Genomic DNA, 25,002 nt, shown 5'->3' with positions numbered 1-25,002 from the left:
CTTGTTGAATTAATCCCTTTACCATTATGTAATGGCCTTCTTTGTCTCTTTTGATCTTTGTTGGTTTAAAGTCTGTTTTATCAGAGACTAGGATTGCAACCCCTGCCTTTTTTTGTTTTCCATTTGCTTGGTAGATCTTCCTCCATCCTTTTATTTTGAGCCTATGTGTGTCTCTGCACGTGAGATGAGTTTCCTGAATAGAGCACACTGATGGGTCTTGAGTCTTTATCCAATTTGCCAGTCTGTGTCTTTTAATTGGAGCATTTAGTCCATTTACATTTAAAGTTAATATTGTTATGTGTGAACTTGATCCTGTCATTATGATGTTAGCTGGTTATTTTGCTCGTTAGTTGATGCAGTCTCTTCCTAGTCTCGATGGTCTTTACATTTTGGCATGATTTTGCAGTGGCTGGTACCGGTTGTGCCTTTCCATGTTTAGTGCTTCCTTCAGGAGCTCTTTTAGGACAGGCCTGGTGGTGACAAAATCTCTCAGCATTTGCTTGTCTGTGAAGTATTTTATTTCTCCTTCACTTATGAAGCTTAGTTTGGCTGGATATGAAATTCTGGGTTGAAAATTCTTTCCTTTAAGAATGTTGAATATTGGCCCCCACTCTCTTCTGGCTTGTAGGGTTTCTGCCGAAAGATCCACTGTTAGTCTGATGGGCTTCCCTTTGAGGGTAACCTGACCTTTCTCTCTGGCTGCCCTTAACATTTTTTCCTTCATTTCAACTTTGGTGAATCTGACAATTATGTGTCTTGGAGTTGCTCTTCTCGAGGAGTATCTTTGTGGCGTTCTCTGTATTTCCTGAATCTGAATGTTGGCCTGCCTTGCTAGATTGGGGAAGTTCTCCTGGATAATATCCAGCAGAGTGTTTTCCAACTTGTTTCCATTCTCCCCGTCACTTTCAGGTACACCAATCAGATGTAGATTTGGTCTTTTCACACAGTCCCACATTTCTTGGAGGCTTTGCTCATTTCTTTTTATTCTTTTTTCTGTAAACTTCCCTTCTTGCTTCATTTCATTCATTTCATCTTCCAGGGCTGATACCCTTTCTTCCATTTGATCGCATCGACTCCTGAGGCTTCTGCATTCTTCACGTAGTTCTCGAGCCTTGGTTTTCAGCTCCATCAGCTCCTTTAAGCACTTCTCTGTATTGGTTATTCTAGTTATACATTCTTCTAAATTTTTTTCAAAGTTTTCAACTTCTTTGCCTTTGGTTTGAATATCCTCCCGTAGCTCGGAGTAATTTGATCGTCTGAAGCCTTCTTCTCTCACCTCATCAAAGTCATTCTCCGTCCAGCTTTGTTCCGTTGCTGGTGAGGAACTGCGTTCCTTTGGAGGAGGAGAGGCACTCTGCTTTTTAGAGTTTCCAGTTTTTCTGCTCTGTTTTTTCCCCATCTTTGTGGTTTTATCTACTTTTGGTCTTTGATGATGGTGATGTACAGATGGGTTTTTGGTGTGGATGTCCTTTCTGTTAGTTTTCCTTCTAACAGACAGGACCCTCAGCTGCAGGTCTGTTGGAGTACCTGGCCGGCCATGTGAGGTGTCAGTCTGCCCCTGCTGGGGGGTGCCTCCCAGTTAGGCTGCTCGGGGGTCAGGGGCCAGGGACCCACTTGAGGAGGCAGTCTGCCCGTTCTCAGATCTCCAGCTGCGTGCTGGGAGAACCACTGCTCTCCTCAAAGCTGTCAGACAGGGACATTTAAGTCTGCAGAGGTTACTGCTGTCTTTTTGTTTGTCTGTGCCCTGCCCCCAGAGGTGGAGCCTACAGAGGCAGGCAGGCCTCCTTGAGCTGTGGTGGGCTCCACCCAGTTCAAGCTTCCAGGCTGCTTTGTTTACCGAAGCGAGCCTGGGCAATGGCGGGCGCCCCTCCCCCAGCCTCGCTGCCGACTCGCTGTTTGATCTCAGACTGCTGTGCTAGCAATCAGCGAGACTCCATGGGGTGGGCGTAGGACCCTCTGAGCCAGGTGCTGGCTATACTCTCCTGGGGCACCGTTTCCTAAGCCCCTCGGAAAAGCACAGTATTCGGGTGGGAGTGGCCCGATTTTCCAGGTGCCATCAGTCACCCCTGGAAAGGGAACTCCCTGACCCCTTGCACTTCCCGAGTGAGGCAATGCCTCGCCCCTGCTTCGGCTGGCGCACGGTGCACTCACCCACTGACCTGCACCCACTGTCTGGCACTCCCTAGTGAGATGAACACGGTACCTCAGATGGAAATGCAGAAATCACCCGTCTTCTGCGTCGCTCACGCTGGGAGCCGTAGACCGGAGCTGTTCCTATTCGGCCATCTTGGCTCCTCCCCCGCTGATATAATGATTTCTTTTCCTTTGGGTAGATATCTAGTAGTGGGATTGCTGGATGAAATGGTAGTTCTATCTTAAGTTCTCTGAGATATCTCCATACTGCTTTCTATACAGGTTGCACTATAATAATTTACATTTCCACCAAGAGTGTATAAGTGATCCCTTTTCTTTGCATCCTAGTCAATATCTGTTATTTTTGTCTTCTTCATAACAACCATTCTAACTAGTGTAACAAGTACTTTGTTTTAATTTTGCAGTTCTCTGATGATTAGTGATGTTAAGCATTTTTTATACCTTTGTTAGCCATTTGTATGTCTTCTTTTGAAAAATGTCTATCATGTCCTTCGCCTACTTTTTAATGGAGTTATCTGTTTTGGCTTATGCTGCTGCTGAGTTCCCTGTAAATTCTAGACATTAGCCCCCTGTGGGGGACTCTCAAAGTGCTCAGATTACAGGTGTGAACCACCATGCCTGGCCCATTAATTCTTTTTTTTTTTTTTTTTGAGACGGAGTTTCACTCTTGTTGCCTAGGCTGGAGTGCAATGGTGTGATCTTGACTTACCACAACCTCCGCCTCCCGGGTTCAAGTGATTCTCCTGCCTCAGCCTCCCCAGTAGCTGGGATTACGGGCATGTACCACCATGCCCCGCTAATTTTGTATTTTTAGTAGAGACACGGTTTCTCCATGTTGGTCAGGCTGGTCTCAAACCCCTGGCCTCAGGTGATCCACCTGCCTCAGTTTCCCAAAGTGCTGGGAGTACAGGTGTGAGCCACCGCACCCGGCCTCATTCATTCTTTTTTATTCTTTTTTTTTTTCTTTATTTTTATTTGACTGGATTAATTCCGAAGACCTGTGTTCAAGTTCTGAGATTTTTTCTTCTTCTTGATCTAGTCTATTGTTGCAGCTCTCAAATGTGTTTTGTAATTCTTTCAATTAAAATTTTATTTCCAGATGTTCTGTTTACTTAATTTAATTTAATTTTTATTTTTTGAGGCAAGATCTCACTTTGTCACCCAGGCTGGAGTGCAGTGGCATGAACACAGCTCACTGCAGCCTTGACCTCCTGGACTCAAGCAATCCTCCCACCTCAGCCTTCTGAGTAGCTGGGATCACAGGCATGCACCACCAGGACTGGCTAATTTTTAAATTTTGTAGAGATGGGATCTTGCCATGTTGCCCATGCTGGCCTCAAACTCCTGGGCTCAAGCAATCCTGCCTTGGCCTCCCAAAGTGCTAGAATTACAGGTATGAGTCACCATGCCCAACTGCTGTTTGTTTGGAGATATACATGTCCTTGATAAATTTCTCATTAATCCTGGATTTATGTTCGGATTTCTGTATTGGTTTTCAGATCCTCTTATTGGTGTCCATGTCTAGGAAAGTGGGTGATATACTTTCCAGTGTCATTCTTTCTCACACAGTGTCCCAGTGTGAGATCCAGGGCTTGGGAGGCTCAAGGTGCTCTTCTGTGGCCTGGATTCCCCAGGGGAAGGTAGATCACAGAGGAACTCACTCTCCCTCTCCCATATTGGGGATTCACTTGCCATTTTCAGGTAGACCCCACCAAGCAGGCTGCCTGACCACCTTCTCTTTCCCAGCATCTAAGTTTTCTTTTGCTTGTCTGTTGAGCTTGTTTTCCTTCTTGGATAAAACTTCACAGTGTGAATCTCTACACACTGGTTTGCTTCTTCCAAGTGGGTGAGGAATGCTGGAGAAGCCTCTCATCTGCCACCTTGGGAAACTCTAAAGCTTCTTAGAGATTACTCAAGTGGTTGGGATGAGAACGTTAGTAGAAATATAGACAGTAAAGGCCATTCTGTTGAAGTCTTAGAAATGAAAAACAGACCTTGACCTGTTTCTGCAAATAAAGTTTTATTGAAATGTAGACACATCCATCCATTAACATATTATCTATGGCTGTTTTGCACTAAAAAGGCAAGGTGGAGAAGTTGAGATAGAGAGTATATGGCCCATAAACTCCAAAATATTCAGTGTCTGGCTCTTTAGAAAAACGTTCGCCAACCCTGCCATATAGTATTCCAATGAATACACAGTGTATAATACAATTTATTTATCCCTTCCACTGCTGACATCCACTTAAGTAATCACAACTCTGAAGCTACTAGAATTAGTATTGCTATTAACATTTTATTAATTTATTGTTTCCTTAATATATGTAAGCATATGACCGTTTGTTGGCATATGACTAGTAGGGGAATTGCTGGGTTGTCTAGACATGGTCAACAATAGTAGATATTGGTAGTTTCCCAAAGTACCAAATTCTTCATTTCAATATAGAAGAAAACTGATGCCCTAAAATGCTGGGTAATATTATAGCAATGAGTTAGGAAAAATTATTTTTGACTTTAGAAAATGTGTTTTAAAATTAAAAAAAAAAGTTAAAGTATTGAGTTAAGTTAAATTCTAAATTTCTAGGTACAGAGTGAAGTCATATATGCAGAAAAAGCATTTCTTGCTCTAAACAATAGGTAGTACACTTTAAAAGAATCTGGGAATAGAAAAACTTAGGCATAAAAGCTGTGGCTTATAAAGTCCTTACCTTTGAATAAATGCAACCATCAGTTCCAAACACCCACTTCTGAGATTCGTCTCCAATATGTCTGTAACAAAAATGTAATTTAGAGATTGACATCTTCTCTCCACAGAAACACTTGTAGGTTTTAAATAAAATGATCATTTTCCAGATAGCCTGGCAGGAGGACTGCCCACACTCTACCGAAGATTCTGCACTTTTATCTCAGCAGCTAAAGCTTTCCCTAAAACAACCAATTTCCCTCCTACAATGCTCTGGTATCCTAAGGGGGGTACATATGTGCCTGTGTGTGTTACCAGTAGCAACAGTGATCAAAAGTTTTAGAGAACAAATACAATCAATGAGAATATTATGGAAAGTTCTGCCTGCAAAAAAGATCCTCTATGAGACAAAGAAAGAGACTTAATTAAGTATAAAGATTAAGAGGATAGTATGAAAAAAGATACCATGTAAAATTAGGAACCTCACGCGCCTAATTCTGAAACAGCTAGAGAATTTTGTCAGGGAATATTGTATTTTCTCAGCTAAGTCTGAGTAAGAAAAAACTAAAATGTGATGAAACTAATTATGCCTAAATTAACTAATCATGTATTCATTAATATTTAGAAATCTTACAAAGGTAAAACAAAAATGAATTAAATTAAGTGTAACAGGATGTTAAACAAGACTTTTCCTACTGCCTCTGAGTTTTGACAGAAACATCAAAGGTTGAGTATAAGAGGTGTCAGGTAATGCTCTATTCTATTCTAAAGCAAGGTGCTATGTGATCTGGGCAGAGTATGTAAAGGCAGCAGTCCAAAACTAGTTCAGTACACATTAGTCTTTAGCCTACATCCAGTCTATGTAAAAGAATATGAAGAATTCATAGGCATGTTGAAATGGGTGCTTAATAACAATGTAGGTCTCTAGAATCCTAGCCTCAGAGGTTTTGATTCTGAAGGTCTGGACCCACCCCCCCACCCAAAAAAATTTACATTAACAGGTGTTTCAAGTTATTCCAATGATAAAATTCTGGGGATTTGGATGTGTGTGGTTAATAAGCCAAACTTTGGAAACCACGTACTCGAATAATGAGGGCAGTGAGAAATGAAAAATCAAATCTTTAAACTCAGAAATAGTAAGAAATATGTTGTCTCTGTGCTGGGTTCTGGGCACAGAGCTTCTAACTCCCTTGACATTCCTTGAGTGATAGGAGCATCTTTTGTCCTAATGAGGGGATTCTTGGAAGGCCCTGGATGAGGGCTGGTCACCAGAAAGACCAAGTCATGATTCATATACTGGAACTTTCAGTGTCCTTGTGCCTTCTCTCGGGAGGAAGGAGGAGCTGGAGAATGAGTTAATAATCAAACATGCCTCCATAAAAATCAACAAAATATAGGATTTGGAGAGCTTCTAGGTTTGTGAACACATCCATGTGCCAGGAGGGTGGTGCATCCCAACTCCACAGGAACAGAAGCTCCTGTCCTCAGAACACTTTCAGACCTTGCCCTGTGTACCTCTTCATCTGACTGTTCATCTGTATCCTTTATCAAATCCTTCATAATAAACTAGTAAACATAAGTAAATGTTTCTCTGAGTTCTGTGAGCCATTCCAGCAGATTATCAAACCCAACGAGGGGGTCATGAGAATCCCGACATATAGCTGGTTGGTCAGGAGTATAGGTGACAACCTGGGACTTGTGACTGGTGTTTTAAGTGGAGGCAGTCTTGTGGGACTGAGCCCTTAACTTGTGGGATCTAATGCTAACTCTTGGTAGATAGTGGCAGAACTGAATTGAATTGTAGGACACACAGCAGTTGTCCACTGAGAACTGAAGAATTGCTTGATGTGAAAAAAAAAAAAACATAACAAATCTAATATCAGAAGTGAAGTGTATGAAGTAGAGAAAACTGTTTTTTTCTGTACAAAAATATTATAAAGGAGAAACGATTTGATGATTGAATAAATGAGGTGGAGGTTAGAGAGAATAGCCAAGGGTAAGTCTCAGATGTCAAAATTGGGAAAAGAAGAGGAACATGACACTATTAAAGGAAAATGAAATGAGAATGGAGCAGAGGCGGGCAGAGATGTGAAAAATAAGAAGAGTTCTAACAGTTATGTAAAAGTGTTTAATATTAAATAAAATATCTTTCAAGGTATAACTGACCCGTAAGCTAAGGATCCCATTCTAAGGCTTTGACAATGTAATTGTTGCTCAAAACAACTTCAGCATTAGGTGGAGTGATGAAGGTATTGGGGGAAGTGGTCTTTCTAAGGATCTTTCTATTTTATAATTAATAAAGGAAAAGATAAGGTTTTTAAATTTTGACTTGGGGTCCAGAACTAAAATGATGGTTATGATAATAATGATTATCCAAGAAAAAAAACCCAGACTGTGAGAATTTGAATGGAAGTGAGGGGCTATCCCAGTCGTGTTCTCATTTTATAGATGAATAAAATGAGATGCAGAGAGATGAAGTGAGCTGGTCAAAATCACGGCACTAGTTATTATACAAATAGGAACCAGAACCCAGAACGTCTGACTTAAGCTCAACATGTCAATTAGATCAGAAAAGTATAACGCAAGTTATTTTGTGTAAGTGGAAGACTGAAAATGGAGTCAACATTTTAATCTCACTAATTATAATTTGACACAATCTCAGTAACTTAATACATATTGATATAATCATAATGTTTTTATACAACTGTATTAAAATAATCACCAGTTTTATACTATAACAAATTCTCCTGAGGTACTGAGAAAGTTCATATTTAAAACCCTGAATGAAGAAATAACAAAAACAATATTGCTAGTCTTTAAAGCTGTCAGTCCCAAGCTTAGAAGTATTCTCTTTTCAAAATAATAAAAAACAGTGATTGCTGTAATGCTTTCATGGAAATGTGTTGGGTTGTGATAAAATTTAGATCATTTTAATGTGTAAGGGCTATAACTCAATGCAGCTTCATTGCTTACAAGCAATCTCTCCTGTTTCATAAATTAATGTGAGTATATTTCTTCAAGATAAATAAAATGGCAAATGATAATTTTTCAAAGTACACGACATCTGCAATTGGCAATTAATAAACTGATGTTAACCATACAAATCTGTAAAATTCATAATTTTGTCTTTTAATTGAATTATGGTGCTGCCTTGATGATGAATTATGCTGATTTGAGTTTCGACTTTCTGAACTTACAGCATCTTCTCTCAAAACTAATACAACAGAAAAGATGTCCACCAAGCTGGCAACTGTGTGAGGGCAGAGACCATGTATATCCTCAGAGCTGATCACAAGGCCTGGCATGTAACAGGATATTAAAGCTATCTTTGAATAAATAAAAACATGAATAAAGTGTCAGAATGTTACTATCCTAAAAATGAATCATAAAGCCATCTGAAAATGTTTTAAATTTAACATATGGCTGTTTAGGGAACTTAAAAGATCTTTTTGATAGATGGCTAAAGAAGATAAATTACACATTTGTTAAGAAAAAAAGAAATAAGGCTGGGCGTGGTGGTTCACGCCTGTAATCCCAGCACTTTGGGAGGCCAAGGCAGGTGGATCACGAGGTCAGGAGATTGAGACCATCCTGGCTAACATGGTGAAACCTCGTCTCTACTAAAAGTACAACAAAAATTAGCTGGGTGTGGTGGCACATGCCTGTAATCCCAGCTACTCGGGAGGCTGAGACAGGAGAATCGCTTGAACCCAGGAGGCGGAGGTTGCGGTGAGCTGAGATCATGCCATTGCACTCCAGCCTGGGCAACAAGAGTGAAACTCCATCTCAAAAAAAAAAGAAAAAAAAAAGAAAAAATTCTGAAAGAAATACAAATTTACTAGCATTTGTCAAATTTTATCAAGCTTCAATTCTGTTCTGGCATATCTTTTCCTAGAAAATTCTACTAAAACCATGTAGTCTTATATAATCTATAACCTCTGGGAGCTTACTAGTATCACTCCTGTTGGTAGTCTACTTAAATCTATAAATATTGTCCCTAAATTTTACCAAAGTTGTAAAAAAACAAATCTCTCATGAAGTGCCACGTTAGGCTGGATAAAAAGGTATCATTCTAATTTATAATAACTTCTTAAAGAAATAAAATTTCTACACACAAAAGTGTATCTGCCTATTTTTCAAGACATTTTATATGTAGAAAAATCAAATTTAGATCTAACATACAATGATGCTCAGATGAGACTGATTTAGAGAATGATATCATAGACTTTCCTCTTCTTGATCAAAAAGCACCAAGCTAAAAAGATTTTTTAAAAACAAAAAATAACAACGACATCAATAATGAAAGGAAGGGAAAATGAAGGAGCTATATTCCATCCAAGAATCAGTCCTAATATCATGACATACACTGAACTAAGGTTGCGAGACTTGAGTTCTAGTCCTGCATCTAACGTTAACTAGATATAAGACCTTTAGTAGATCACTTAGTCTCTAGTGGCCTTGGAATTTTTTTTTAATAATGATGATACTCTTATCACAACTGCCACTATCACCACCCCTACTACCACTAGTAAAGAGAATTTTGAAGTAGGCGCTCTTCAGATCCTTCCTTCTCTGAAATCATATGAGTTTCAAGTGTTCTCATTTTACAAGTGAGGGAACTGAGAATGATCTGCCCTGGGAAGCTTGCTAAGTAGTGTAACCCTATTAAGCATGCATGTGTGTAAATGTCTGTATAGGTAATATAGATATAGATATCACCCATATAGCTATATCGATATGTGATATAGATATGATATATAGATATCTATATCTATACATTACACACATATATGTGTGTAATACATTTACACATATATATATCTGTTTGTATGTGTTTATACACTCACACATTCATCATTTCCTGGTAACTATATGGAGTGCTGTTATCATGCTTCAGGATCACAAGTTTCTTTTCTCAGACAGCCTCAAATGGCTCTGGTGTCTACCAATGCTACCTGGGCCAAAAGTAGAATGCACGTAGAGGATGGGGAAAGGGATTTCCAGTCCATAATTCATAACATAGTAAGAGCAAAGACAAGGTTCATTCAGTAATCCACATAGTGTGAAATTACACATGGACGACTTTCTATTTGATGTTGACGATTCTAATGGTGTAACCTATATGTGTTAATACAACTTCTGTCTGCTGCTATTCCTTAACATTATACAGCTACACTTGTTGATTGTATGTAAAGGTGTCCTTAAAGCAGTGTGTGTTTCCTAGTCCGGTAATGTTTGCCAGTTGTCACTCCATTTTTAGCAAGACCTAAATGGCAATAAAAAAAAATGGATGCAAAAAGCCATAACTGAAAAAATAACCTTGAAATATGAAAGACGGTAAAGATTACTTGAAATTGGACAGGGTTCCATGAAAGTCTGAAACTTCTTTTATGGATCATCTTTAAGATAGAACATTCAGTTCTGTATTTATTCTGATTTAAGAAATGTACAGACTAAAGATAGAAAAGAGGTCTCCTTTGGCAGGTCCATTAGTCCATTGATTTTACATGTAGGGGCTTTCGCAAATTCAAAAGCCTTTATGGGCCAGACAGGTATTAGAAATGCATGAAGCAGCGAGAGCCAGTGTGAGGGCTGCCAAAGGGAATGGTGGAGAATATGGCAAACTGGAGGATATATGTTCCATCTAAAGGGGACATCACCACTCAGTTCCTTCCTGATGGGTGTCATGACAGAATTCAGGTCCAGTGCCATTTCAGATTTTTTCTGAAAAAATGAAAACCCATTTCAGATTTTTTCAAGAAAAGCCAGAACTATGTCACTTTTGTGTGAAATCTTCCTATTTCTATAGGCTCACGACTAATTCAAAAATTGTAATAATATGCAAGCCAAACAAAATCCACGGGTCAACAGTTTTTAACCTTTATAATCTAACCTTCCTCTGTGCCTGCATGTGTGTGCAAGTGTTTGATGTTATGTTAGTTTTGTAGTTGAACACTAAAGTCCAGATATCCTGCATATCTGCAATCCTTAAAAATGAAGCAATATCAATATTGAATGGTGCTCTGAAAAATAACTTCCATTCAACTAGTTTATCTGTAAGGTGTCCAAAATATCTTTTGGAAAATAGCATTTTTAAATGATTTTTGAGATGGTTTAGGTCACCTGGTAAAGACATTGTTGGTTTACCTTTCATCCATTAACAGTCAGATGCACAGACAGAAAAAATATATATATTAAAAGGGAAAATATGCACAAGCACTTGCTATATTGAATAAGAATAAGATTATTAACACCAAATGAGACATAATTGAACTAATGAGGCATGATATGTTTATAATATTCTTTGTGAGTTGTCAGGTTGCTACTTTAAGTACTAGTTCTATTATTTCTAGCATATAAAGGTTATGTCTTGATTCATAGCTTTTGTTAAAATCATATAATACTACTTAGAAAAAGAAAATTTTTATCTCTAGAAATTGCTGTCACATGAAGATATTTATTGTTATTTATAATAAAATATGGTTATCTTTAAAAAAAACAAGTCACACAGTCATTTTAGATGTCCTGGAAAAGATAAATGTGTTTGAAATTACCCAGATGTGAGGTAAACTATAAAAATTTTGGTCCTTCCTGCTTTCTAAAATGAAGTATAACTTCATAGTCAGTGAGAACTTCCAGTTTTCTAAATTTCCTATTTTGGCTCAACCTTGGATTTCGCTTTTTGGATAAAGGCAAGTTAAAAGGTGAGCAGGAGGGAGGATCCCTACACAATTAGGATGATATGCCTTTGTATTAATGCAACTTGCCTTCAACTTGAGTACTTCCCTGCCTCTCTTCCTTCCTTCTTTTCTAGATTAAACAAAATCTTTTCTTATTTTTGTTTGTTTGCTTGTTTCATGAACATCTCTTTTCTTGCCCAAGCTTTCTCCCCTATAGGTAATAAGAACAATGAGTCTTCAGCCTCAGCCCACTCAATTCCATGACAATCTTGACCAGAGTAGAAGTAGACCTCAATATTTCATCAGCTGATCTGGTCTTAGCCCACTGAGGTTATGGGCTTAGCCTCAATGGGCTAAGACCAGATCAGCTGATGAGATGTTGCAGTACTTTCAGTATCCGGTGTGCCTAGTGAGAGTCCTGGGCATGATGAGTATGCCCATCAAGCTATCTCTAACTTTCCAATCACCTGCTATTTTGACCTAGGCCATTGATGAACTGTCCCATTGAGAAAGGCCTTCTCTCACTGTCTCCTTCTAAAGTAACCACTTAGTCATTCCTTATCATTTTTATTTTTTCTTAATTGTTTTTAAGGTTTTTTTTAAAAAAAAACAGCTTTATTGAAAAATAAGACATACAATATTGCACAACTAGTAGGCACATATTCAAAGTGTAAAATTTGGTAAGTTTTGAAATATATATACATCTGTGCAAGCAACACAACAATCAGGATAATGAACATATCCACATCTGTCATGCAAAATGAATCACTCCTAAAGTTTATTTATGCCCTTTTGTAATCTCTCCCTCCTGTCCCTTCCCCATCTTCCTATCTTCAGGCAACCACTGATCGGCTTTCCATTACTCTACATTAGTTAGCATTTTCTAAATTATATATACATTGAATCAAACAATATGTACTATTTTTGTTTTATTTTCTACTTTCCTTCAGCGTAATTACTTCGAGATTCATCTACATTGTTGAATATATCAAGAGTTTATTCCTTTTTATTGCTGGGTATTCTATTGTATAGATTATCTGTTCACCTATGGATGGGATGGACATTTGAGTTATTTCTAGTTTTTTTTCTGTAGGCTTTTAGAAATAAAGCTGCTAAGAACATTGATTAATTGATTGATTGATTGATTGACTGACACAGGGTCTCGCTCTGTCACTCAGGGAGAAGTGCAGTGGTGCAATCACGGCTCACTGCTGCATCGACCTTCTGGGCTCAAACAATCCTCCTGCCACAGCCTCCTGAGTAGGTGAGACTACAGGGGCACAACACCATGCTCAGATAATTTTTAATTTTTTGTAGACACAGGGTCTCACTATGTTGCCCAGGCTGGTCTCAAACTCCCAGTCTCAAGCAATCCCTCCCTCCTCCCTCAGCCTCCCAAAGTTCTGGGATTACAGGTGTGAGCCACTATGCCTGGCCACTATGAACATTTACACATGAACAAAGTATACATTCTTCGTATGAATGTATGCTTTCATTTTCTTTGCACAAATTTCTAGGAGTAGAATGGCTGGGTCATAAAGTAGATGGATGCTTAATATTTTAGGAAAGTATCAACTGTTTTCCAAAGTAACTAAACCATTTTATATTTCCACCAACGACTTATGAGAGTTCTAGTTGTCCCACATGCTCACCAATACTGGTATGGTCAATCTTTTAAGGATTAGACATTCTAACAAATATGTAGTCATGCTTCATTGTAGGTTTATTTGGCATTCCCCTAATGAATAATAGTGTTGAGCATATTTTCATATGCCAATTGTATATCTGCCCTGTTAAAGTAACTCTCCAAATCATTTATCCCCCATGTTTTCTTGAATTGTGTGTATGTATTTTGCAAATATATATGATTTGCAAATATTTGCACCTTGTGTGTGGCTTGTCTTTTCATTCTCTCTTCATTCACTGTCTTTCAGAGAATAGAAATGTTTAATATTGTTGAAGTGTAACTTGTCAATTTTTATTTTTATTTTTGTGGATCATGCTTTTGGTGTCACATCTGAGAAAGTTTTGTCTAATGGAAGGTCACAAATAGTTTCTCCTATGTTTTCATCTAAGATACCTACAGTTTTAGGTTTTACATTTAGGTCTATGATCATTTAGAGCTAATTATTGTTAAGCTATTTTTGCACTCCTGGGATAAACCCCACTTGTTCATGATACATCTTTTTATAAATTGTTGTATTCCATTTGCTAAAATTTTGTTAATAATTTTTTGCACTTATAGTCATGAGAGATACTGGTCTATGATTTTTTTTCCTAAGTTTTGTGACCAGGATAATGCTGACCCCCTAGAATCAGATGGAAAGTATTCCTTCTTATTTCTTTTCTGGATAAGATTGTGTAGAATTGGTATTATTTTTCCTAAAATGTTTGCAGAATTTCCCAGTGAAGCCAGTGAAGTAATCTGGGTCTGGAGTTTTCTTTGTAGGAAGGTTTTCCATTTCTTTAAGAGATGTCGGACTATTCAGGTTTCCCATTTTTTCTTGAGTAGGCATTGGTGATTTGTGTCTTTTAAAGGAATTGGTCTTTATCACCTAAATGACAAATTTACTGGCACATGGTTGTTCAAAATATTCCCTTATCATCCCTTTAATAACTGCGTGATATCTCTCATTGCTGATACAGGTAATTTGTGTCCTCTCTTTTTATCTGAACAATCTGGCTAGAGATTTATTAGTTTTTTTTTTTTTATCTTTTCAAAAAAATCCAGCTTTTAATTTCATTGGTTTTCTCTTTTTTTTCTATTTTACTGATTTGCACGCTTTTATTATCCCATTTCTTCTGCTTACTTTGTGTTTGATTGGCTCTTACAGTTTCTTAGAGTGGAAGCTGAAGTCATTGATTTGATATCTTTCTTCTTTTCTTACACAGACATTTATATAGCTTTCCCTCTGAAAACCTCGGCAGTGTTTCATAAATTTTAATATGTTGTATTTTCATTTTCATTCAGTTCAAAATACTTGCTAATTTCCATTTTGATCCCTTCTTTGATTCATGGGTTTGTTATAAATATGTTCAAATATTTGGGGGTTTTGCAGAAAACTTGCCACTATATTTTAGTTTAACTCCATTATCATCAGAGAACACACTCTATATTACTTGAATTTTCTTAAACTTATTTAAACTTGTTTCATAGCCATTATATAGACTATTTTGGTTAACATGCTATGTACTTTAAAAAATGCATCTTCTGCTGTTATTGAATGCATTTTTCTATAAATATCAATTACGTAAAGTTGGTCAGTAATGTTATTCTAGTCATCTATATCCTTACAGGTTTTTTCACTTGTTCTGTTAATTATGAAACAGGGTATTATTGTTGCTCATTAGAGTTTTAGATGTTTCTCTTTTTCCTGGCAATTCTATCAGCTTTCACTTCAGGTATTTTGAAGCTATGCCATTTTTAAAAAATTAGAATTGTTATGTTCTCATGATAAATTAACCCCTTAATCATCAAATGGCCCTATTTATCCCTAGTAATATTCTTTTTACTGAAGTCTACTTTATCTGATATTAATATATCCATTCTTACTTTCTTTGGATTAATTTTATCATTGTATATATTTTTCATGAATTTACTTTTAACATATTTGTTTCTTTATATTTAAAGTTAATTTCTTATAGGTAGCATATAGATGGATGTTGTTTTTTATCTAATGTAACAATGTCTGATTTTCAAATGGGGTGTTTACATTATTTATATTTAATGCAATTATTGATACACGTGGCTTTAAGCCTACCATCTTGTTATTTATTTTCTATTTCTGTTCTTTGTTCCTCTTTTCCTCTTTGTCTTGATTTGGATTATTTTTAATATTTCATTTTACTTACTTTTTTGGCTTGTTAGCCATAGCTCTCTACTATTTTAATGATTGCTTTGGTGATTATATATTTTTAACTTATCATAATCTACTTTCAGTTGATATCACATCATTTCACAAATAGTATAAAAAAATCTTTCTTCCATTTCTCTCCTAGTGGCATGTGTTATTTCCATCACACATTTTATTTCTACATATTATCTCCACAATATATTATTATTATCACTATTGCTTTAAACAATCAATTTTCTTTTAAAGAGACAAAAATAATTAGCACTGTGGGGTTTTGGGGGTGTTTTGTTTTTGACACGCAGTCTTGCTCTGTCACTCAGGTTGGAGTGTAGTGGTGCAATCATGGCTCACTATAGCCTCGACCTCCTGCCTCAGCCTCCCAAGTAGCTGGAACTACAGGTGTGGACCTTCACTGAACCTGACTAATTTTTCTATTTTTTGTAGAGATGGAATTCCACCATGTCACCCATGGTGGTCTCAAATTCCTGGGCTCAAGTGATCTGCCCACCCCAGTATCCCAAAGTGCTGGAATTACAGGCATGAGCCACCATGCCAGGCCTAGTAGCATTGTTATATTACCTATATAGTCACCATTGCCAGTGCTCTATATTTCCATCTGGTATCATTTTACTTCTGTCTGAAGGACTTCGTCTAACATTGCTTGTCATGAAGATCTGCTGGTGATGAGTTCTTCAGTTTGTGAATATCTTAAGGTCTTTATATTGCCTTAATTTTTGAAAGACATTTTCACTGGGGAAAGTTTTCTATATTAACGGGTTCCTCCCCACCTCCTCTTTTAGTATTTTAAAGATGTTCTTCCACTGTCTTCTTACTTGCATTGTTGCCAACAAGAAATCTGCTGTCAGCCTTATTTTAGCTCCTCTTGTACATAATATGCCTGTTCTCTCTGCTTTTAAGATTTTCTCTTTATCACTAATTTTAAACAATTCTATTATAATGTGCCTTGGTTTTGTCTCTTCATGCTTCTTGTGCTTGGAATTTGTTGAGTTCCTTGGATCAGTGGGTTATAGCTCTCAATTTTGCACATAGAAATTGTTCAGACACTATTTCCTCCAATATTTTTCTTTTCCTTGCTTTAACCTGCCAGAGACTATAAATACTCAGAAATTGGGCCATATGAAATTTTCTCACATCTCACTGATGCTCTGTTCTTTTTTTTTTTTTTTAAGTATTTGTTTTCTTTCCGGTTTTCCTTGTGAATAGTTTTGTTATCTTCTCAAGTTCACCGCTATTTTCTTCCACATTGTCTAATCTGGCATTAGACATGTTTAGTATATTTTTTGTCTCAGATATTATTGTTTTAATCTCTTGAAATTTGAGTTCTTTTATATCTTCCATGTATTTAGTTAATATGTTCAATCTTTCCTCTAGCTTCTTGAACATACAGAATACAGTTAAAACAGCTGTTTTAATGTCCCATCTAGTAATTGTATCATCTGTGTCATTTTTGGGTCAGTTACAATTGATTGATTTTTCTCTTTAGTATAACTGTGGACTAAATTAGCTGAAGCATCTCTGGCTCCGTGTTCCATAGTTTCGCGTTGGCATTGGCATTGGCATTGCAAGTTCACGTTCAATGTGTCTCTAGTTTATAGAACTCATTTTGCTTCAGAAATCTTATTACCAAGTCTGCGTACAGTTCCATACCAAACTGAGACTTGCTTTAGGGTTGTCTGCCACTACATAGGAACTATGTGTTTAGGACTCTATTAGCACTGGAGAGTTTGCATAACACCAAGTTACCATCTTCCTTTCCCATCTGCCTGAGTTTTTCAAGTGATGTACCCTGCTCATCCACTAAGGTATCTGCTACCACACTTGGCACTCACTGGCAATTGTTTGACTGGACTTTAACTGACTGACAGTGTAGTGTTGTGGCTAAGTGTCTACTTTCAGGTTATAGGGCCTGACTGCTTGGGTTTGCCTTCCTGCCAAACCACTTAGTAGGTATGGCCTTGAGCAGGTGATTAACTTCTCTGTACCTCAATTTCCTCACCTGTAAAGATAATAATGATACCTACCCTATCAGATTGTTGTAAGGATAAAATTTGACAATGCAATTTAAGGATATTAGAATAGCATCTGGCTTAGACACTTTGTTGTTAGAGTAAGCAGTGCAGCCTGGATCTACACCTGGGAATTTGAGTCTGTAGATCACATTCTTAATCATTACATGACATCCTTATATCTGCTTTGCAAGTTAGAGAAAATTTCCCTTCTGTATTTATGGCTGGATCAACTTCTCTGATGATTTCAGCCTAAGCACATCCTAAGTGCCTATCTAGCCAGAAGTAGTTGGTAATAGCTTTTTAAGTCCTGAGGTACGATAGAAATTGTTTTTTTCAACACTAAGTGAAAACAAAACATCAAAACAAAAGACCAAGAAAAAAGAAAGTGACTAGAAAACAATATTTTGAGACTCTTGGAGATAAATCAACTTTCTTCCTCAATCTGCTTTCCTTTATTATCTCTTCCTAAATCAGAAAAAAACAAATATGAAGGACACTTATGGTCACTTACAAGCCAGTATTTTTTGGTCTCTGTGATTATTCTTTCACAGTTCAATATTTTATATTCAGAAGATGGAAAAAGGTTAAGAATATACACAAAAATTTAAGTTTGTTAATTAGCAATCAAAATGGATATAAAGAAATGAGTTCTGATAATTATAGAGTAAAGCAGCAGTTTGTCTATGACACAGGTACATGTTGAAGGCCAACATTTCACCTTTTAAAATATCTTTAGAACACTACCAAACTAAGTGGCATACATTTTCAAGCTTACTTTGGATTCAGAAATTAATATTGTTATTATGAACACAAATTTAAACATTGAATGAATAGTCAATCCAAACCAGGAGGCATCACAATTGAACTGCTCAGAATTCTTGAAATTAGCCATTTATTATCTTGAGCTAAATAATTTATAAGCATTACCTTTTCTGTAGGATTAATTTATATCCTTCTAGTGATGTTCCCTCAGCAGCCTTGACTCTGATAGGATGACCAATAGCCAGGCAGCCCTGAGTTATCGCTCGGCTCAGGATCATTCCAGTCTTCCAATGAATAGAGAGGGGGAGAAAGGTCTAAATAAGTTAAAAGAACCAGAAAATTCAACAATGTGTCACAAATAGTGAGGTCATTATGCCTGGATAACCCTGGATATTAACAGTTGCTGAAAGTGACACACTACCCACAACTTAGCAGTTAGCGAGCCCTGCTCAGAATCAGTAATCTTCTGTCCAACAAGGGTGGCATTTTACAGTTCAGCGCGAAATAAAACAGACCTTGATATCTTCATTTGTCTTTTTTTTTCTGTGCATATTTCACAGTGCAGCAATTTGGGGTCCATCACGTGTCACTTGCTGTAGTTATAACTACAGAGCTTACCGGAAATATGTATGCACAGAAAAAAAATTGTGCAGTGAACTGAAAAGACTGAAACAAATCCTTAACCTTTGTATCAATTTAAAGTTTTACTCTGGGTCTAAATATCATGGGTTAAACATTTTAAGGTGGTTTGTGAACTGCTTTTGTTTTAAATGTTAGGATTTTCTGCCAAGGAAATTAAAGGGGAATATTGCTTGAAGGGCCGTTTAACCATTTTCTTACTTAGTGAGTCAACACAACATTTTTTATAAGTGACAACCACAGAGAAATTTGTCTATATCTACTGGAAATTTATGGCACGTAAAATTCTCTCTTAATAGGTAAAAAGACTTATTTTTAAAACAGGAAGAGAGAGTTCAATCTTAAAGGATTTTCAAAATTGTTTCCTTTTTAGCATATACTTTATTTCTCATGTGTTTTTAGTGTGGAAAAGAAACATGATGACTGATGACTTAGGAAAAATATTTCTAAAAAAAATTGGTTTTAGTAAGTACTGAATGAAATCCTTGTTTGATCATGCTTGTCTATACAGAAAAAAAGAACTGCTTAGGGTGAGGAAAGGCAGCCATCATTTATTAAGCACTTTCTGTATACCAGACACCATGCTTGAACATCACACATGCTTTCTCATTTCATCTTCACAGCAACTGTGCAAAGCAGGTAAGACTAATGTCATTTATAGAAGAGAAAACAGTAGTTCAATGCAGCTAAGTAACTTTCCCAATGTCACACAAGAGATTTCAATTATTTAATAACTCCAAAACTATACTCTTTTGGTAGGCATTCCAATTATTTTTGAGGAGATTTTAGACAAGTACATGTTTTCTGCTATCATGATTCTAGAAACAGATACCATGAAATGAAAGAATATGGGATCTGAGAATGGACCTTCCATAGCAACTGGTCCAACTCTTTTTGATAGAACACTAAGGCCTAGATATCACGTGTGACTTGTCTGCTGTCATATAGTTATTCAGTGGCAGTGCTGGGACTAAAACACTTCCATTATGCTCACAGGTGAGTCAAATATAGAGGAGTGTTTTATATCACAATGAAAGTTCTGAAGTCAAAGAGACCAAGAATCTTTCTTCTGCTATTACTAACCTCAGTTTCTTCAGCTGTGTAATAAAAATCTGCACAGTTCTTACAACATTAAATGAAATAATGAATGTGAATAAGGTACCTAATGTAATGTCTGACATACAGTATTCAACTAAGTGGAGATGTTATTATTATTAAATCAGAAACAAAATACCATGTAAAAAGGGCAAATAGTTAACATAGACTCCAGCTGGAAATCCAGATTTCAGGAAAAGCTCATGTAAACTTACTATGCTGTGATATATGAAATAAATAATATATCTTAGTACCTTTGTGTCTTAATTATTCTATATGTTTGTTTTTAACTTTTAAAGAACAATAGCTAAGGGCAATCCAAAATTTCATTTGAGAAAATAGTGTCAATCTTCCCTCCTCCCAGCAAACTTCACTGGGTGACTTCGCATTCACAGGAGTGCTAAGTAGTAGCAAAATCATCTGTGATGACGGGACAAAGGGAGATACAGGAAAGATAATTGTGAACTGCATCATCTCTTTTCAACATTAATACATATTTACAAAATGTACTACAGTAGTAAGATGAAAGGAAAGGGCAATTTTATGTTCTTCTATGAGTCATATACAATAGTACAATAATAAAGTGAAAAATATCAAATATTACCAACACACAGGAACAAAATGCGTTAGGCACTGTTCATGTTTATACTCAGGGATTTCTTTTAAAACTATGTCCTTGCTAAGACAATATGCAAAGTTGGTATATGTTGGTAATCTACCAGGCTCAGGAAAGCTGAGGGGTAAAACTCAAAATGAAGATCTAGGAGTAGAAGCACATTCAGACAAATCTCATGAAAATGATGAATCTGTGGACTACAGACAAATTCTATGCTTGGTTTAAATACACTGTGAGGTATAAACTAATCAGCAGCATGTCTGATGGTGAACTGAATGCTCATTTGAGAATCTACAGAAGTCCTGTGGGCTAGGCAATAGCAACGGCAGAGATGGCATTTATAACAGCCAACAATTTAACATGCTTTCACTTGTATGCTCATGTGCATGAGAGCACCGGGTGCCAGCGAGTGCGGTGAGCCAGCAAGCAAGGGGAGATCACTCAGCAAAAGCAGACACTCTTAGGTACCTTGGTGATCAGCCACACACTGGCTACAGGCCACAGGATCGATGGTGCTGTTTGACTCCTGCTGCTTGCTTCACTGCCTGAGAAACTCCACTTTCCAACGGAAACAGAGGCATGAAGGACAATATTGGGATCTACCTATATTATAAGAAGAAGTATGCATTTTTAACTCATAGTCTAAGAGTTAAACTCCTCAACACACTTACCCAAAATAAGTTATCCTAGAACATTATTTATTCTGATTGATACCTCTTTTCAAAAAGTAGCATTCAATCCCCTTTAATTCAATTCAATCAATATTTGTTGAGCACCAACTCTATTATGCAAGACCCTATGCTGTGTGGTCTGGAATATTACAAAATATTTTTTCCTGACACAAAGAAACACACAACAGAGTAGAGGCAACTTCTCTCTCTCTCCCCACCCGCCTTTCATGTTAAGCTCCATATAAATGATTAAATAGTGTTATTACAGGCATGAAAAAAATGGTATGCTCATTTCTGCTGGAGTAACCTAAAGGTGGAGCATCTTGAAAGAGGTTAACACGTAAAGCAGGCCTTGAAGGATGGGGACAGTTTGACAGGAGTAATAAAGAATAAAAAGGTATTCCAAGTAAAGGCAAGGAAGCTTAATCAATGTGTCTTAGGATTTGCAGGTAGACTCAAAAAGCAAATTTGTCCAAACTGTAGAAAGTGTCAAGTGCAAAGCTATGGAGTCAGGTGGACAGTAGGGAGCCAGTGAAAGCTTTCTTTTTTTTTTTTTTTTTAATACTTTAAGTTCTGGGGTACATGTGCAGAACATGCAGGTTTGTTACATAGGTATACACGTGCCATGGTGGTTTGCTGCACCCATCAACCGGTCATCCACATTAGATATTTCTCCTAATGCTATCCCTTCCCTAGCCCACCACCCACTGACAGGCCCTGGTGTGTGATGCTCCCCTCCCCGTGTCCCTGTGTTCTCATTGTTCAACTCCCACTTATGAGTGAGAACATGTGGTGTTTGGTTTTCTGTTCTTGTGTTAGTTTGCTGAGAATGATGGTTTCCAGCTTCACCCATGTCCCTGCAAAGGACATGAACTTTTTTATAGCTGCATAGTATTCCATGGTGTATGTGTGTCACATTTTCTTTATCCAGTCTATCATTGATGGGCATTTGGGTTGGTTCCAAGTGTTTGCTATTGTGAACAGTGTCACAATAAACATACATGTGCATGTTTCCTTATAGTAGAATGATTTATAATCCTTTGGGTATATACTCAGTAATGGGATTGCTGGGTCAATGGCATTTCTTGTTCTAGATCCTTGAGGAATCACCACACTGTCTTCCACAATGGTTGAACTAATTTACGCTCCCACCAACAGTATAAAAGTGTTCCTATTTCTCCACATCCTCTCCAGCATCTGTTGTTTCCTGACTTTTTAATGATCAAACATATCTTGCTAACAGCAGATTTTAGTAAGGTTGATCTGGTAAGGGTAGAGGATAACAGATTGTAGAATGAAGACATCAAAGATAGGGAAAATACCTGGGTGTTCACACAATCTCCTAAGAATAAAGAAATATGAGCTGAGACTTTAGAGATAGTTGTGGGGAAGAATAGGGGGTACTGAAGGGGGAGACATTGCACCCACATCTCCTGTGTTCCTTATCAGATTACATATGCCAAAGGTGTTGTGCACCTTCTAGTATTGCTCACTTAGACCTAATTGTCAAATTGTTAGGCACTCACATCACTTGTAGGAATTCTATTACTTCATACTTAATAAACTTTATCTCCTAAATTATATGATCACTTTCACTGAGTAATTATTCTACGTTTTTTAGTACCAATATTTATTTGTGTATGCTTATAGGAATATGCTAATTTATATTTAAAACCCAATAAATGATGTTGCTTCAATAACAATTTATTTCCTAACACTAAAACATCCATTCTACATCTGTGCTAATGCTAGATATTTGCTGAGTAGCAAATTATTTTTTTAAATGTACAAATTCAATGATGATTTAAAAGGAAAAATTTTACAAGTGTGATCAGGTACTATCATAAGGATAAAACTAATATATGTGGTAATCATTCTATAATGAAAGTCACTTCTCAAGAGAAGAAAACGTCATATGACTCCTATATGTGAAAATGAAATTTTAAAAAATACAGCAACACTACCACATAAGCAGATTTGACTTACAGTGCTTACAGTGCCTGGATTCTGGAGGAGAATCCCCACAGTTTCTGAATAATGATAAACTACATTGTACTAATCCATTCGCCACAGGACTCAGCATTTAAAGTAGCAGTGTTACTCAACCTCCTAACTCCAAGTTGCCATCACACTCAAAACTCCCCTCTGCAACTGGGCAGAAGATTGTTTTGACTGAAATTAGTCAGACAGAAGAACCATACAGCCAACTGCTTCTTTGTACAGCACCTGCTGCCAGTGCCTATATTCTTGTTATCTCCACAACATGGTTTAATCTTTTAACAGTTGGCTTATTGGTGAAGAGTGAAGGGGTCCTTTGTCTCTGCCTTGAGCTGGCACCCAGTATTAACACCATGCTGTTCTTCAAGAGATATTTTTCTGGACAGTTCCCAAGTGATTCTACATAGAACAGACACAGCAAGGCCCACTAACGCAGCTTTATTTTGTGTTATTAAAAAAAAAAAAAAAATTCCTGCCAAGTCTGGTGTTCTGATACGCTTAAAACTGACAATGGCCATTACATTTTTCTTCTGTGACTTCACTTTTTAAATTAATTTGATAGCTTAGCTTTAGACCAAACGAGGTGGGAAGTTAAGAACTATGAAAGTTGGGATTTAAGAAAAAAAAGTGCTCTGACAATCCACAACATAATATGCCATATGTATATATGTGTGTGTGTGTGTGTGCACCCATGTACACACATGCATGCGCATATGTGTATTAGAACATTTAGATTGAGACTGGTATCTAAATGCATACTATCATATATGTCATTAAAAACATTTTTAAGTCTTATTGAGAATCAAAACAATTCTCTTTTTTTCTTTTAAATACTTATACACATAGGTCCTTTAAGTGACCATTATAATTTTGCTTGTCTGAATAAACTGTGCTGATGTAGAAGCAGTCAATGATAAAGCAATGCATACACATGCTGGGCCAGTTAAAACTTGTTTAATTATTTTTCCCAAATAGCTAATGAAGGTGGAGTAGCCTTCAATATTCTTGTGCAAATTCAAAATAAGAAAAGAACCACTTATGATCTTCTCTTGCACATTTACCAAGAAACAGAACACAAGACAATGAAATGTTTCTTGAAAGAAGTTCATAGAGCACAACCCTCATTTGAACAAATTGTTTATTCTATTGCAAAGAAATTTTACATGATGTTCACTTTTGATAATGCATTTAGGGTCAATTTGAATAATTTTACACATAAGTCAAAATCACAGCTAATTAAAGAAGATGTTATACAATCTCTTTCCTCATGTAATTTCTGTTCTCTCTTACTGTTTCTATGCTCTAAGTTTATAGCTGACCAGTCCACCCACTTTTAAGGCCAACAAATGGAAAGAGCTGAGAGTAGAAAATATCAGCAAGGCAAAATTATGCAGTCAAACAAGGCAAAATATCTAAGATCTAATTGGTCTGAAAATAAGAGGAGGACTTGGGCTTTTAAGTCAAGTCCTGTGTCCTATGCTAATGGCAATCCATTCAAAATTTTAATTAGAATTTTGTATTTGCTTCAGTATATAAATAACTTATACAAAATATCATTTTTCAATGACTTGCTCTCCAAAGAAATAGAACAGCAAAGAGTTGTTTGTAGTTTTCCAGCCTCCTTTATGACAAAAAGAATAATGCCAGAATAACAGAGTACTTCAGTAATTATGAATGCATTCTACTAGCATCCATAACTACTGAATTTACAAGCCAAATTGTAACCAGTATACCATAATTCCAAAATTATAACTTGATGTTTTTCTTGCCGTTTCCATACAGAAAGTTGTCACTAATGTCCTATTGATGTCTGTGAAGCC

The 25,002-nt window shown here is 36.9% G+C and overlaps 1 protein-coding gene across 3 annotated transcripts in view; it reads right to left on the bottom strand.

Annotated features, from left to right (window-relative positions):
- Window positions 1-25,002, bottom strand: part of DCDC1 (doublecortin domain containing 1) — a 515,544-nt gene that overhangs the window by 226,105 nt on the left and 264,437 nt on the right. For all 3 annotated transcript variants that reach the window (XM_054441511.2, XM_063671024.1, XM_054441510.2), the window contains 3 exons: window positions 20,982-21,116; window positions 18,329-18,447; window positions 4,863-4,923 (listed from right to left, as the gene is read on the bottom strand). In XM_054441511.2, the coding sequence (XP_054297486.1) occupies window positions 4,863-4,923; window positions 18,329-18,447; window positions 20,982-21,116 (315 nt within the window). The remainder of the gene's footprint in view (window positions 1-4,862; window positions 4,924-18,328; window positions 18,448-20,981; window positions 21,117-25,002) is intronic.

Source organism: Pongo pygmaeus, chromosome 9, assembly GCF_028885625.2.
Source record: "Pongo pygmaeus isolate AG05252 chromosome 9, NHGRI_mPonPyg2-v2.0_pri, whole genome shotgun sequence".
Classification (NCBI taxonomy): Eukaryota; Metazoa; Chordata; class Mammalia; order Primates; family Hominidae; genus Pongo; species Pongo pygmaeus.
This window is presented reverse-complemented; position numbering and strand designations above follow the sequence as displayed.